Below are 15,105 nucleotides of genomic sequence, written 5' to 3'. Positions count from 1 at the left end.
GGACCAACTGGGTTATACATTTTAGGTAATATAAATACAGGTCACACTAGATGGTTTTGAGCTATTTTCTTTAACAGTGAGATGCCAACTCCCAAGAAATTTGAGTTAAAAATATTTTTTTATAAATCAATGATTTAAGCCTTTTAAGTTTGCTTCAAACAATCACACACACACACACAAACAAACATACACACACACACACACATGAATTTTCTCTCGCACGCCCTATAATTTAATATTTTGCCCTAGAGATATTCAATTCTATATTGTGTTCACAGGGATTAAAGGATTAGGGAAATTGGAATGAAATTATTTGAAAGTCGTAAAGCTTGTTATTATATTTGATTTTCTAGCGGCTGCGCCCCTTGATGCCTTACTTTTAAGTTTAGTCTAAAAAAGAAAACATAAAAAAATTTGTAGGTGGAGTATATTTTTTTTGTAGGGGCGATTTATTTTGATATGGTGTTGGTACCCCTCCCCTAAAATAGTTATAAACCTTCCCAGGATCTAAGTGTAAAGAAGAATCTTATCGGTTCAGTGGTTAGCGAGATCCTTCGATACACATAGACAGACGGAAAGAAACAAAGACGACAGACATTCTGTTACTTTTATAAAAGGATTATTTATTAACTTTTGTAGTACAGCTACTCATAATATAGGGTCTGTCCGTACGTTATACTGTCTTTGTGTAAGTTAAAAAAAAAAATGAATGCATTTTTCTTTCTCAAAATCTGTAAGATTTGAATTTTGCCCTCTTTACTTATCCATTTATCCCTGGTGGTATGAGTGAACGCAAGAAATTGATTCTAAACTTCATTGATTTTTCAAGCCTTTCATGTTTCCATTTTTATTACTCTATACATGAATGGTCAAAAATTATATTTTTACAAATGGTTGAACATTTTAAATCTGACTCATTGGGAAAAAGTTTTATTTGGATATTTTAAAATAAAAATGAGGAGTTTCAAAGGTGGGTCGGTGGGGGATTAAACACCTCCTTAACCCTACTACCCTCTCCATGAATGTCCCCGAATATTTGATATAAAGATATCTATGGTTTCCCTCGAAGTGCCTTGTAGAGTTCAACACCCCCCCCCTTACTCTCATTGAAAAAGAAGAAAAGGAAGAGGATTTTTTTAATAAGATAAGGTTAGGTTATATTGGGTACTGGGTAGCACCTCTGGGTTAGGGCACTGAAAGTTGAGGCCCCACATGATTAGGGCCCCTCGCAGGCTCAATATTTAAAAAAAAAGAGGGGAAAGAGTTCTAAATTTGCTAGCACTTTGAAAGAAAGCACTAAGATATTTCATTTTTATTATGACTGCGCTAGATATAGTTAATGTTATTATCGTCCTTGTTAAACGATTATTAGTCATTTACTTTCACTCTTATATGATTATATTTATATAGAAAATCATATTATATATAATTTCATTAATGGTATAAATGGATATACAATTTACGTGGATATTATGACAGGGGAAAAATTGTCGTCAATTTAGCTTGATAACATGAACATCATTTAATAGTGGGAGGGGAGGGGATAGGATAAAGGAGTGCATGAGGAATCTTTTTTTAGTCAGCTACAAGTTTTACTTTATTCTAGAAAATGATAATCTGGTGTATGCTCCAAGTAATATTAAATCCATTATGGTTTATAATGAATTTTTCATAAATGGTTTCCCTATTATATTCTATACTTCTATAATGATCAGGAATCTTAAGGGATAAGACAATGGACGATACATTTATATACATAAATACCAATGAAGTTTGGACACTGCTAGTTGAAACCAACGAATAGATAATTCATTTCAGTACCCAAAGTTTTTAGTTCAATGATGGAGATAACTATATTATAAGACTTTGGGTACTAATGTAATTTATAATCCTACTAGCGGCTTCGCCCCTAGCCTCTAGGGGCTTTGCCCCAAGAGGTTTGATCAAACCAATTTTTCGTATTTTAGATTTAAAAGAAAAAAAAATTTTTGTGGGGGGAGGTAGTCGACCCAACTATATTAATTTTAGTTTTAAAAAGAAAAAGAAAATTTTTGGTGGGGGTATTTTTCATTTTTTGGGGGGTTGGGGGTGTCTCACCCCCCAAGAAAATAGTTATAAACCTTTCCGGGACCTATGAGAAGCTACCCTGTAAAGGAGAACCCGATCGGTTCAGCGGTTAGCGAGATCCTTCGCTACAGACAAACAAACAGACAGACAAACAGACAGACAAACAGACAGACAAACAGACAGACAAACAGACAGACAAACAGACAGACAAACAGACAGACAAACAGACAGACAAACAGACAGGCAAACAGACAGTCAAACAGACAGACAAACAGACAGACATCGTTCTACTTTGTATTATAAATAGATATCCTCTTCCTCCCTGTTTTTAATATGTAGAAAATTAAATGATTTGATAGCGTATAGTTTTATATTGACCGAAAAATTAGGGAGGGAGGGGACACAATAACAAGACACAATACAATCTGTCCCGATTTTGTATTACTTTTGCGGAACATTTTTCCAGTTACGTCATATTTTTCTTTCCTGAAAAAGGGAAGGGGGGAAAAAAAGGAAAGGGGGGAAGAAAAAAGAGATGGGAGAAAAGGGGGTTTTCCCCATCTCTTTTGAAGAGATTTTCTTCCCCCCTTCCCTTTTTCGGAAAAGAAAAATATGACGTAACTGGAAAAATGTTCCGCAAAAGTAATACAAAATCGGGACAGATTGTATTGTGTCACAAAAGTTTAATACCCACATTGCTTTATTCGTTGGGTTAAATTTTTTGATGCTTTAATTGAATTTTGATTGGTTGGTTACAAACTAGTACTGTTCATGAAATTGATTTTATCTAAAGGAAAGGGTACTTTTGTTTATGCTCATTGGGGATGTTTATAAATTTTCGCCTATTGTCTTATCTCTAAAGATATCTGATAAAATTGTTTTCTTTTTCACAGCTATCCTCAACAGTTTAGCGGATTTATAACCAACACGCTCCAAGCGGTCAATGGATCCTAAAAATAGACATACTTGCTGAATCATACCTGGTTTTACCTAAATTATACCTGCTCCTTCTTCGGGACTATAGGCTTTTAAAGATTTTCACTTAAATTACCCTATTATTTGACTTAAAAATAGCGTTCGATAAGACATCCTGTCACTGTTTATACGTTTTATTACAAAAAAGGAGTCATTTGTATTTAATATATTGATAAAATTGTTAACAGCGTTTGCTAAAACCATTATTTACAGTGTTTGTTTTTATACAAAATTACCATTCAAATATTAGAATGTTAATTCATACATTCACAAAACTTACTAATAACATTATAAGATTACTAATTGGTCAACCTGATACTCTAGGGAAGGCGGGGGAGGAGGAAAATAGCCTAAAATAACTAGAAAAAAATTGATTGTGCTTTCTTGAAAAGTACAACCTAACAACTTTTCAGATCTTAAGCTTTATAAAACAAACTGGCTAATGTGAAGGAAACAAAGTTGCGGTTTTCGTTATATTTTCACATTAGCTTTTATCCTATTTCTAGCTCCTGCTGGTGCTCTAACCCGGAAGGGCCAATTGCCTAACCTTGCGGGGCAATCGCCTAACCTAACCTAATATAACCTTTCAAAAGCTACTGTTAATATACGACGAAACCCGCAACTTCGTTTCCTTTACATGACCCAAAAAAACTTACTACTTTATAAAGTAGGATTGGTGACATTATGACTACAGTTTTAAGCTGAAATAGATATCAAAACAAAATATGAAATGTAATTAGTAAATTACAGGGCAGTAAGAAAAAAATATCATCAGAAAATGATCTAGTGTACGTTTAATTCTCCAGCTAGTCAAGAATAGCGGTTCCTAAAAATTAATTATATTGCCTAAGATTACAGTATAATATACTAACATAAATTTAGGATCAAATTTTTTTATTGGCACAAATGTAAAATGTATTTAAATGTATTTTTTAAAGTTTTAAGGTTTTTTTTTGTTTGTAGCTAGCATAAGATTTCAATAACTAATGATTTGATTGAATTCTCGAAATAATGGAAAATTTAAATCGGTCTCAGAATGGTTTTAGGCTATTTTTCTGCCTTTTCCTTCCATTTTGAATACAAATCCCCTGGATGTTAAAGGGCAACCATATGTTTATTTATAGTAATAAAAGACATGTAACAATTTATGGAAAACAAAAGTAGCAGCATGTTTATCACAGGGTGATTTCTATTTTTTGAGGAATAAAAGTAGTGCTTAGTTTAACCCACTAACCTCTGTTCGCGCGTTTTTTTGTGCTGTGAACTACCATCTAATACATATTTAATATTATTTCATAAATCTAAAGACTGTTGACCTGCTGTTTATATACTTACTGATAACTGCATCAAATATTATTGGTATATAACGCCCAACACCAATGATAAGAATAGAAAATTAAATTATGCATTACTTTTTATCCTATCAAGAGATAAAAATGATAATTGTGAAACTTGACAAGAATTTATCTTTTGCATACCGATTTTCAATAGTATGCTATAATTAATAGCAAAGAAATTTACAATCATCTAAAAGATTAACTGTATTTTTATCTTGAGGAAAAGTTATAGGCTAGAGTACTAACCTATATAATTGGAGTTTTACTCCAGGCATAATATAAGAAAGTGGATGGTAGAAATATGATCAGCTTATTTGACTTCAAATTAAGTTAGCAGAGTATACTTAACAAAAATACATCTATGTGTTTTAAGTTTTTAATAGCGAAAATATTACCTAATTGGGGTGGGTTTATCCTTTGATTTCAAAATCCGCGCGCTTGTCATGGGAGCTCTACCGCCCACTGTTAGATATTCATTTAAGTAACATTCAACAGACAACCAACACTTTGTCTGAGAAGGGAAAGGGGACATTGGGCTGTAGCAAAAGTTTTATAATAATGTTTTCTTATTTGTTGGCTTACAACTTTGGAGATTTTTATTAAGTTTTGATTGATTGGTATTTAAGTTGAGTTTCCAAGCTTTTCAACCACTAAGTGTTAGCTAAATAAGGGGTAAATTTGTGTTTCATCATTGGGGATTTACATCACTTTATAAGTCATTGTCTTATCCCTTTAGATTCCTGTCTCCCTACTCTAACTATTTATGCCGCACACCTAATATAGTAACAGTAGGAACAATTTTTAACTTCTTTAATTGTACCGCGAACCTATCACATCCCCAACGAAGAGCGGATGCGCTACATGACGAGCCATAGTTGCGGGTTAGTAGCAGAACTACTTTATAATTCATCTTGTCTGTCAGTCCATAATGATATGGTAAAATTTAATTTTAACCAATACTATTTCAGATAGATAAGTCAATTTTTGTGAAGATATCCCTTAACAAAAAGTAACAGCATACAACTAACTTACTTTTTCTGTCAGTCTGTTGGTCATGCTACATTTTTTATATTTATATTTAAGGGTTTCTCTGTTTTCTTATATATTCTCCTATCATTCTTTTCTTTTATTTCTATTCCTCTATTTCCTATTTATTATAACAACTTAACTGATCATTTACTTTATAATTTACTTTGTCCCACCATTATATTTACGTTTTTCTTGAGGTTAACATTGTTAAACCTTATATTAGATAAAATTACTTTAGTCTTAATACTAATATACTATCATTAACTTAGTTTTTACTTATCCTCTCAACACTTTTCTTATTTTCTCGTCAACTCTTTCATATGGTTTTAATTTCATGAAATATGGATAGAATCGGCAGAGGGAACCAATAACAATTATATCGGTTAAATTTAAATCTAATAAAAGACATTTGGATGGCCTTAAAAGAAAATAATAAAATCTTTTTTGTATTAAAACTCATAAACAGCGACAGGATGTCTTGTCGAACGCTATTTTTAAGTCAAATAATAGGGTAATTTAAGTGAAAATCTTTAAAAGCCTATAGTCCCGAAGAAGGAGCAGGTATAATTTAGGTAAAACCAGGTATGATTCAGCAAGTTTGTCTATTTTTAGGATCCATTGACCGCTTGGAGCGTGTTGTTTATAAATCCGCTAAACTGTTGAGGATAGCTGTGTTTTCTTATTTAGTTTTTTTATAAGAAACATAATTATGACTAAAATTATAATTAATATAACACAGGACTCAAAATAAGGGCAGATGGTCAGATAAGGGATCTAAAGGGATAAGATAATGGCCGATAAAAAGATGTAAACAACAAATGATGATGTACAAAATTACCCCTTCTGTAGATTACAATTTGTAGTTGAAACGTTTGAACACTCAAATTAATAAACCAACCAATCAAAGTTCATTCAAGTTTCTAAAGTTTTTAAAACAACCAAGAGGTAAACGTTATTATAAAACTTATGGGACTAGTGTAAAAAACTGCCCAATGTCCCCTGGAAAATGGTTGTTCGATGGTCAAAATAAAATTTGATTTGTATTATTATAACTCTGCTATTTTGAATGAAATATATCCTTGTTGACACGTAATTTTTACCTTTATTTTTATATTGATAATTTTTTCTCACCCATTGTGTTTCCACAATATTTTTGAAAATAGTTTTAAAAATAGCAAAAGTAACTTAATTGATAAGTTTTAGAGTTATACTAATAGAATAAAGTTATAGGGTATCTTGATTAGTAATAGGAATATTTAATACCAGGTTAGGAAGAGGAAAAAGGTTTCTAATAAGATTTGTTGGCATAACAACTTTGGGGACTTTTAGTGAGTTTTGATTGATTGATTTATTAAGTTGGGTGTCCAATTGTTTCATTACCAGGGTTCAGATACAGAAAAAAAATGGCTTCAAATCATTTTACTTTGAAAACTATCCTAATGATAAAGTAACATGATGTTTGCTTGTCTGTCTGTCTGTCAGTTTGTACCGAGGGATCTTGCTAAGAGGGTAGCTTCTCATAGTTCCTGGGAAGGTTTACAACTATTTTTTTTTTTAAACTAAACTAAAAAATGGTCGAACCTTCCCCTCCATAGATTTTTAAAAGTTATTCTTTCCAACAATTAACAATTATTTTACAGAATTTCTCGAATTGAATCTCACCCAACCCCCCCCCTCCAACACCCCCCCCCCCCCAAGATCTCATAGAGTCCTCTAGGGGCTTAGTCGCAAGTATGATAAAAGGTATGAACATTCAGTTTCTTATCACACCAAACAAAAAAATGTAATTTAAAATCCTTCTTTTACAATATGGCCTTGCAATATACCTTTTGTACAATTAATTTGCTAATATTTTAAATTCTCTGTTTTGTAAGACACATTTATATGACCAATTATAACCTCTTAATGAAAACAGCCGACGGCTGATTTAAATTTCACGAATCTTTACAAATTTTTACACCTTAGGGACATAATTATTTCATTTTCTAAAAACAGTTCCGCCTTTATTATTACGAAAAATAGGCTAATGGTAGTTTACCATACATACAACCTTTAAAACAACAAGGATGACAACATCCATTAAGCGAAGATCTACAATCAAACGGTAGAACAATCTTGATTCTGTTTATAGACATACATTTTTTAGGAATTGATTATAGAGATGCTTGACTGAAACTGAAAAACAGATGGGCGTTTTTTGAGACGACCCCTATTAAATAGTTGCTACGCTTTCTAGATCGTACCTAACTGTTACGGGAATCATCATTCAAAGTTTAAAATCGATAGGACAATTCAAACATGCATAAATTAACGAAAAAAGCTAAAAATAATTACAGAAAATGTTTGCTTTTAAAATTGTAGATATTTTCTAATTAAGGCAACTTTGATAATTTTAGGATCTTTTCTCTTATTTGTGTTATCAAACTTCTAAATAACTAGATTAATTATAATGCTGAGTTAGAAAAATAGAAGAAATTAGGATGTTTTATCCTACCATAAAAGCAGCTGGCTTCTCATAGGTCCTGGGTCTTTTGGGGGAGGATACCATTGATAGATAAAATACCGCTCTCTATCAGTTATTTACTTTATCTATTCGAAAAATAAATTAGAATGGGGGGAAGGGGGCGACTTCCCCTTCTACCATTACCTCAAGTGCCCAATAAGGCCTCTAGGGGCGTATATGTTGATATAATAATAGCAATATTTAATTTCAGGATTCCAGGTTATCCAGTGATGGTTGGATACCCCATGTTTCCCCCATCTCTACCTATGGTTGTCCCAGGAACAGGTAATTTATTGTCATTTTCAAGAAGGTTGGCGTAGTCTATAAAAATTTGCTCATTATGCATAAGTAATTTGCACGGTGGATTCCCTGAAAAAAGTTGAGAAAAGAACAATTCCCCCTCCCCTATAATAAGGGAGGGTGCTTAATTATTGTTATCTAATTGTACTTTACTTTAGGTCAGGTTAGGTTCTATTGGGTACAGGATAGCCCTTCAGGTTTAAGGCACTGCATGTTGTATAGGGTCTATGCATGGGTTTTGCATAGAGAAAACTACCCACCCCCCCGAATTTGAGATTTCTTTCGCTGGATTCTAGTTTGCTTGTTCATAACTTTAGGTTATAATGGAAATATTTATTTAGGTTCTATAAGATCTGTTCAATCAGTGCCTATGTTATCTCCAACAGCACACACATGGGATGGAGAACCTTGTCCAGTCCATCATCAACCCATGGTTCCTCTTGCTGCTTTGTATGGTGAGTTTCTATACTAGTTTATCTATCTATCTTTCTATCTATCTATGTATATATCCACCTTTTTAAGAATGGGATGGTGTATTGGATACCTACCCTAGATATCCATTTATCAATCTTTCCATCTACCTAATTTTAGGAATGGGAGAAGGTATTGGATACCCACCCTAGATATCCATTTATCTACATATCTTTCTATCTATCTAAATATGTAATGTATCTATCTGTTTAGGAATGGGAGGAGGAATGGGATACCCACCAACAGCATTCTCTTATGGACATTCCTCAGTTCCACCATCCCTTATTTCAGGTAATACAATTATTTAAATATCCTTAAATTTCTTATACTAACAGGTTTTGCTTTGGTTTTTTTATTGCCATTCAACTTGTTTTTATCATATTATTTTTTTTAACTTTTTTTCATTTAAATATAGGAAAAATACAAAAAGAAATATAGGTTTCGTGATTTTATTGTGAATTTATAAGAAGAGTTTCATATTTGAAATGTTGGGTAATGGTATAGTGCCTTTTGGGACGACGCCTCCAAAGGGGCGTTTCCACGTATTTTCACAGTAGATTTTCCCCTATTTCTAGCTCCTGTGGGGGCTCTAACCCTGCGGGGCAATTATCTAACCTAACCTAATATAACATATCATAAGCTATTGTGAAAATACGACGAAACGCTTAAGAGGCGTTGTCACGAAAAAGACTATAACCGAAATATTTTATCTACACATAATTCTTGACTGACATTGTACTTTGGGTCCTATTTCTTATTCTTGTTCATTAAGATCATTGGGCTTCAATTACAAAACCACATTATTAAATCTGTAAATAGTATACTAGTAAACTTTCATTGGCATGGAATTTATTTTATTACAGGAGCAACTACAGTTAGAAGAGCAAGAAGTGTAGCAGAAATGTCTGTAGCTGGAGGCAATAGAAATTATCCAGGTATAGAGCTATCTATCTATCTATCTACCTATTGTTAGCTATCTAACTATTTATCTATCTATCTATATCTTTAAAGAAGTGTAGAAGAAATGTCTGTAGCTGGAGGCAATAGAAATTATCCAGGTATAGAGCTATCTATCTATCTAGCTACCTAGCTCTATTGTTAGCTATCTAACTATTTATCTATCTATCTATATCTATAAAGAAGTGTAGCAGACATGTCTGTAGCTGGCGGCAATAGAAATTATCCAGGTATAGAGCTATCTATCTCGCTACCTATTGTTAGCTATCTAACAACATATCTTACTATCTATCTTTCATGAAAATTTCTTTTTTGTTACTATACCACCTATCTAGTAAAATGTTTATCTATACATCTACATATTTAACTCTATTCTATTTTATTAGGTGCCGAGATGGACGATAGAAAATCCTTCCACGCGAGTATGGCCAGCCTCGGGCCCTCCACCATGATTATGTCCCCCCACCATCCCCATCATCCCAGGGGCCCCCAGTCACAAGTTGGAGGTAGGGTGGTTGTTGGAGAGAATGGCACCCCCTCACATTTGCCCACCCGGGGAGATATGCAGAAGGTGTCCCCCCTCCCAGGTTAGTAGTACGCTTAACCCCCTGTCAAAAAAATAAGATTGGACAAAAAGGTTTAAATTTTTCTAATTATTATTAAAGAGTCTCTTTACCCTTGTTTTTCTTTTTATTGAGGTAAAATCTGTAGAGAATTCTAATATACTAATTCTTAATCTTGGAGAAAGTATGTCTTACAGGGTAGGGACAATGGCCTCTAAATTAGTCTTGCCCTCAATTATGTGATATTAAACTTTTGCTTTGATAGATTATTGTTTAGGGGAAATTTTAGAGGAATATTATATTAAAAACAAATCAGCTAAAGTTTTAGGGAGATTAACAAAAAAATATTAAAATGCTAATTTTTTGACAGGGGGTATGTAATTGTATAAAAAAGCTGGTATCACATAAAGTATAAAGACATGCATCTTAGGATCTATACTAAATGTGATTCCAATTAATATTCCATATCATATAAATCAAACCTCCAACATTATTTGTAAGTTAAGTAACAGAATGAAAAAAAAACTATTTTTCGCTGGTTCTCCTTTAAAAAAAAACGATTAAATGGATTCGTAGAAGCAAAAAGATAATTAAGTACTCCTTTTTCTATCAATTATTAATTAAAAGCAATGGAAATCAGGAATAAACTGAAAATAGGTAAGTAACAAATAAGTGATAATTGTATTTAAAAAATTTAACATAAGCTGTCTCATAGAATTAATCGTTAAGAATAAGATTTTAAGAAATAACACTATAATTATAGTGAAATTTTAGCAGGATAACAGTTTTAAATAGTATTATGCCCATTGTGTAAACATAAACTTTTATTTCAGGAAAAGACTTAGAAAAGGGAGGAGGTCTGAATTGTTGTTCTGGGCATACTGTCGTTCTCTGGATTATTTTAGGTAAGTCATACAAAAGTAACAGGATGTTTTTCTGTTTGTCCGTCCCAAAGGATCTCGGTAACTACTGAACCAATATGGTTCTTCTTTACAGTGCAGCTTCTCATAGTTTCTGGAAAGGTTTATAATTATTTTAAGAAAGTTAACCATCATTCTTCTAAGAGAAATCGCCATGAGAAAGAAAAAATTCTCCCCCCCCCCCCCCAACAAAAATTTAAAATGAGCGTAGTTATTATATAGTAATATTTTTTCTTCTTTAATAAAAGTATCTACTTTTCTAAGTCTTATATTTAAAAAAAGAGACTTGATAAACATTTGCAACTTTTATGTAAGTCTTATTTTTACCAAATTAGCATGACAAATATGATGGCTTTAAATAGTAACTTTTCAGTCAACAAAATACATATTTTTATTTCAATATCTAAAAGTTTAATTTAATTGATTTTTAATTATTTTTTTAATCATTTCTTTAATTTCAGGTATAATAACATTTGGAGTACTGCTAGGCATCGTGTTAAAATTCACCATTTCATAACACCATGGCTTTAGCTAAATTTACTATGAACTATTAATATATTTCAACCATTTCAACAAGAGCTATATTGACATAAAGTGAAAATAATACAAGGTTCCACCAAAAAAGAATTAGTGAAATATATTTAGAAAACTAGCAATATCAGAAAAAAATCATCTAAATTAAGACTGTATGTATAAATTGGAAGATTTTTTTATTAAAATTTGAAGATTTCTTTCTGTAAACTATTTCAAATAATTTAAAGATTTTCATCTTCAACCAATAATTATTGCTATAGCAAAAACTACCCCAACCCCAGATCAATCAATTATGTGCTTTTGAGAGTTCTTTTAAAAATTTAGCTGAAATGATTTTACATATTATCTTTTGTTATCAAAAGTATAATAGCAATATCTTAAGATTAGTTTTTAATAAGTATTTTGATATTTATAATTTCTACTAATAGATGTAATTTTTGAAAAGGCATGTCAAAACCATCAGAAAGATAATCTAATCTAAATATCTTTAATAAGATATCTCAAAAAAGCAATTTTTAGTAAAATTTTACATTGTTAAATGCCCTGCTTAATTCATGAATACCATTATTATAACGCAGTGTCTTTGCTATTCAGTTCACCATTAGTGTATAATAAATTGTGTATAAAGAAATTATAGTTCTATTAGACAGGGAGGGAAGGGACATTGGGTGTTTATTATACTAGTCCCCAAATTTTTATTATAATGTTTTCTTATTCGTTAGTCTAGCAACTTTGAGGACTTTAATGATTGGTTGGTTCATTAAGTAAAGTGTCCAAACATTTTAACCATTAATTGTAATGTATATAAAGTTTACATCAATTTATCGCTCAAAGTATCAACCCTTTAAACCCTATCTGTTAGGACGTTAATATTCTTGTTAATAATTTGCAATCTGACAAAGCATTTTTTATATGTTTACCTATTTTATGTATATTTGAATTCTAGTAAATTTTATTTTAAAAAAGACCAGTTAAAATTCTCATTTGTTAATGTATATAGTGATTAAATTTTAGTGTTTTTGTTGTAAAAATTTTTTAGTTACCCCATAATTGTATATATACCAAAGCAAACCAGCTTATCTTTATCATAATAGTTTATGTTGTTATTGTATAATTAAATACTCATCTATTCATTAAATTATTTTTTGGGTGAAGTGTAGAGGTGAATTCTTAAAAAAACTTTGCCCCACTAAAATCAGTTTGCCTCACTAAAAATTATCCCCTCTAAATTTTTAGTTTGCCTCACTGATTTTAGTGGGCCAAGAGTTTTTTAAGAATTCACCTCAGTTCTCGGTAAAATGTTCCCGGTAACGATTATCTACAAAATCTATGAACTTAAAAGGCCTCTAATGGCCAAACGGTGGAACAAAAGAAGGTCTACAAATAATCTGGAAAAAACGTTAATCAATGCACAAAAAAGACTTAATTTACGCGTTTTTTCTTCAGTGAAGCTTTCCCTGTGCATTATTGGATCTTGGCTATTCCAGATTATTATTTGTAGGCCTTCTTATGCCGCTTAAAACGATGATGATATGTACTTTCTGTTAAGCAGTTAGCAGCGTTTTTAAATACATAAACTTTTTGGAGATTAACGATACCAGAACATTCACCGTTAACTGCACTAGATCCGATTTTTTTAAACCTATCTAACTTGACTGTTTAAATAACTGAGTTTAGATAATCTTAAGTTATTTTGTACCAAAGTTTTACTGTAACAAGTTGCTTTAATATTCGAAAATTTACTGAATGAATTTTTCAGTTTTTTAAACTAAATTCCAACTGGAAAAATTTATAAACAGAATCACTTTGCAAAAAATGTAGTTTTCGTAATTTGAAAAATGTGACTTAATTAAGATTTTCAAGCCAACATGCTTGAAATCTCAAAAAAGGCCTAAAATAAATTTGTTGAAATTCCAGATACTACATCTTTCCCGCAAGTCTGTTCTAAAATACCTGGCTTTCTTTTCATAATAAAATAATTGCATTTTATTTCATATTCTAGTTATGTTATAAAAAATCCCTATAAATAATGAAATTAATGTATATAACATTTATTTAAAACGGATAAAATTCATTTATTTGCATTTAAAATGTTTGTAAGTATGTTCTAGAATTGTAATAAAGTCGGTTTTAATTGTAACTCTTATTTTTCTTTTTATTTTTACTAGCGGCTTCCCCTCTAGCCTCTAGGGGCTTTGCCCAAAGAGGTAATTAAAAAGAAAATGAAATTAAGTACTTCTAGAGCTGCCCGTAGTTTATGTAAACTAACTTCCCCATAAACAAAAAAATGTTTTTGTTTTTGTTTTGGGGGGGGGGTTGGAAGTGTCCCACCCCTCTCCCTACCAAGAAAAAGGCTTAAAATCACCACAGGACCAATAGGTATATACCCTGAAGACTAGAATCCGATCGGTTCAGTGGTTACCGAGATCTAAAGGGACGTACGGACAGACAGACAGATAGACGGACAGACATCATTCTACTTTGTATTATAGATACTCTTGGTTAGTTTTGTCTAACCAGTGTTAAATATAAGATCCTCAAATCTTATGCGTTGGTGAACGGTAAAATGATCTTGGAATCGATTATTTTTTATAAAAGTAAGAAATTTAGATGCTTTAAATTTAAACTAGTTTGCGCCTTTAGCATCTAGGGGCTCTGTATGCAAAGTTAAATAGAAAGCAAAAATATAGCCTTAAACCAACCCAAAAGTTTGAAATAAAATAAAATAGCCCAAAACCATCCAGGGACCTATGTTAAGCTTCTTTAAATTAAAGAATTAACTCATATGTGTAGATATTGAAATACTAAGCTACAGACAAAAAAAACACCTTACTACTTTATAATAGGGTTAGATGTTGGATATGCTATGATCTCACATCATAATAACCTATCCAGATTCGATAATTTAATAATGCACGGTTATCACGCATATCGCATAAATTTGCGAAAAATTATTCTACGCTAATAGGTGGATTGAAAATTACCTGCGCTCCAATTGGTTGAATGATGTACGACACTTAAGCTTCTCCAATCAGAGCGCAGATAGTTTTCAATCCACCAATTAAAGATGTCAAAATTAGGTAACTTAAATTGTATTTCCGCTGTTAGATAAAGAATTATACAAATAAACGAATTTCACAAAAAAATCCTTAAAATTTCATGCACATTTCAAATCTCCATCTAACACTAAAATTCTTACCAACTTATATATATTATTATATATATTACTTCTGTTTATAGTTAACTAATACTAGGTAGTAACGGGGGAAGTTGACTTTAAAACGCAGGAGGCGCGCAGGAGGGGGTATGTACCCCCCCCCCCCTAATTGTTTGGGGGGGGGGGAGGTAAAAACCCCCTTCCAAATGGTTAGGGGGTGCCCGGGTAGGGGTAAATCTTAAATTGGGGGGGGGTAATACCCACTTTACCCCCCCCCCCCCCTTGGACGTCA

General features: G+C 32.0%; 1 protein-coding gene across 2 annotated transcripts in view; it reads left to right on the top strand.

Moving 5' to 3' along the window:
* Positions 1 to 13,796, top strand: part of LOC145305716 (uncharacterized) — a 45,422-nt gene extending 31,626 nt beyond the window's left edge. The window contains exons 5-11 of one of the 2 annotated variants that reach the window (XM_080147450.1): positions 8,123 to 8,196; positions 8,553 to 8,666; positions 8,896 to 8,973; positions 9,546 to 9,617; positions 10,026 to 10,145; positions 11,036 to 11,107; positions 11,584 to 13,796. In XM_080147450.1, coding sequence (XP_080003576.1) covers positions 8,123 to 8,196; positions 8,553 to 8,666; positions 8,896 to 8,973; positions 9,546 to 9,617; positions 10,026 to 10,145; positions 11,036 to 11,107; positions 11,584 to 11,639 — 586 coding nt within the window. In that variant the 3' untranslated portion in view covers positions 11,640 to 13,796. Of the gene's footprint in view, positions 1 to 8,122; positions 8,197 to 8,552; positions 8,667 to 8,895; positions 8,974 to 9,545; positions 9,618 to 10,025; positions 10,227 to 11,035; positions 11,108 to 11,583 lie in introns of both variants that reach the window. The other variant, XM_080147449.1, reaches the window with a different exon arrangement.
* The last annotated feature ends 1,309 nt before the right edge of the window (positions 13,797 to 15,105 follow it).

The sequence above is a fragment of the Acartia tonsa genome, chromosome 14 (genome assembly GCF_053477335.1).
Source record: "Acartia tonsa isolate MP-2025a chromosome 14, ASM5347733v1, whole genome shotgun sequence".
Classification (NCBI taxonomy): domain Eukaryota; kingdom Metazoa; phylum Arthropoda; class Copepoda; order Calanoida; family Acartiidae; genus Acartia; species Acartia tonsa.
The sequence above is the reverse complement of the archived record's forward strand: the minus strand, read 5'-3'. Positions and strand labels throughout refer to the sequence as shown.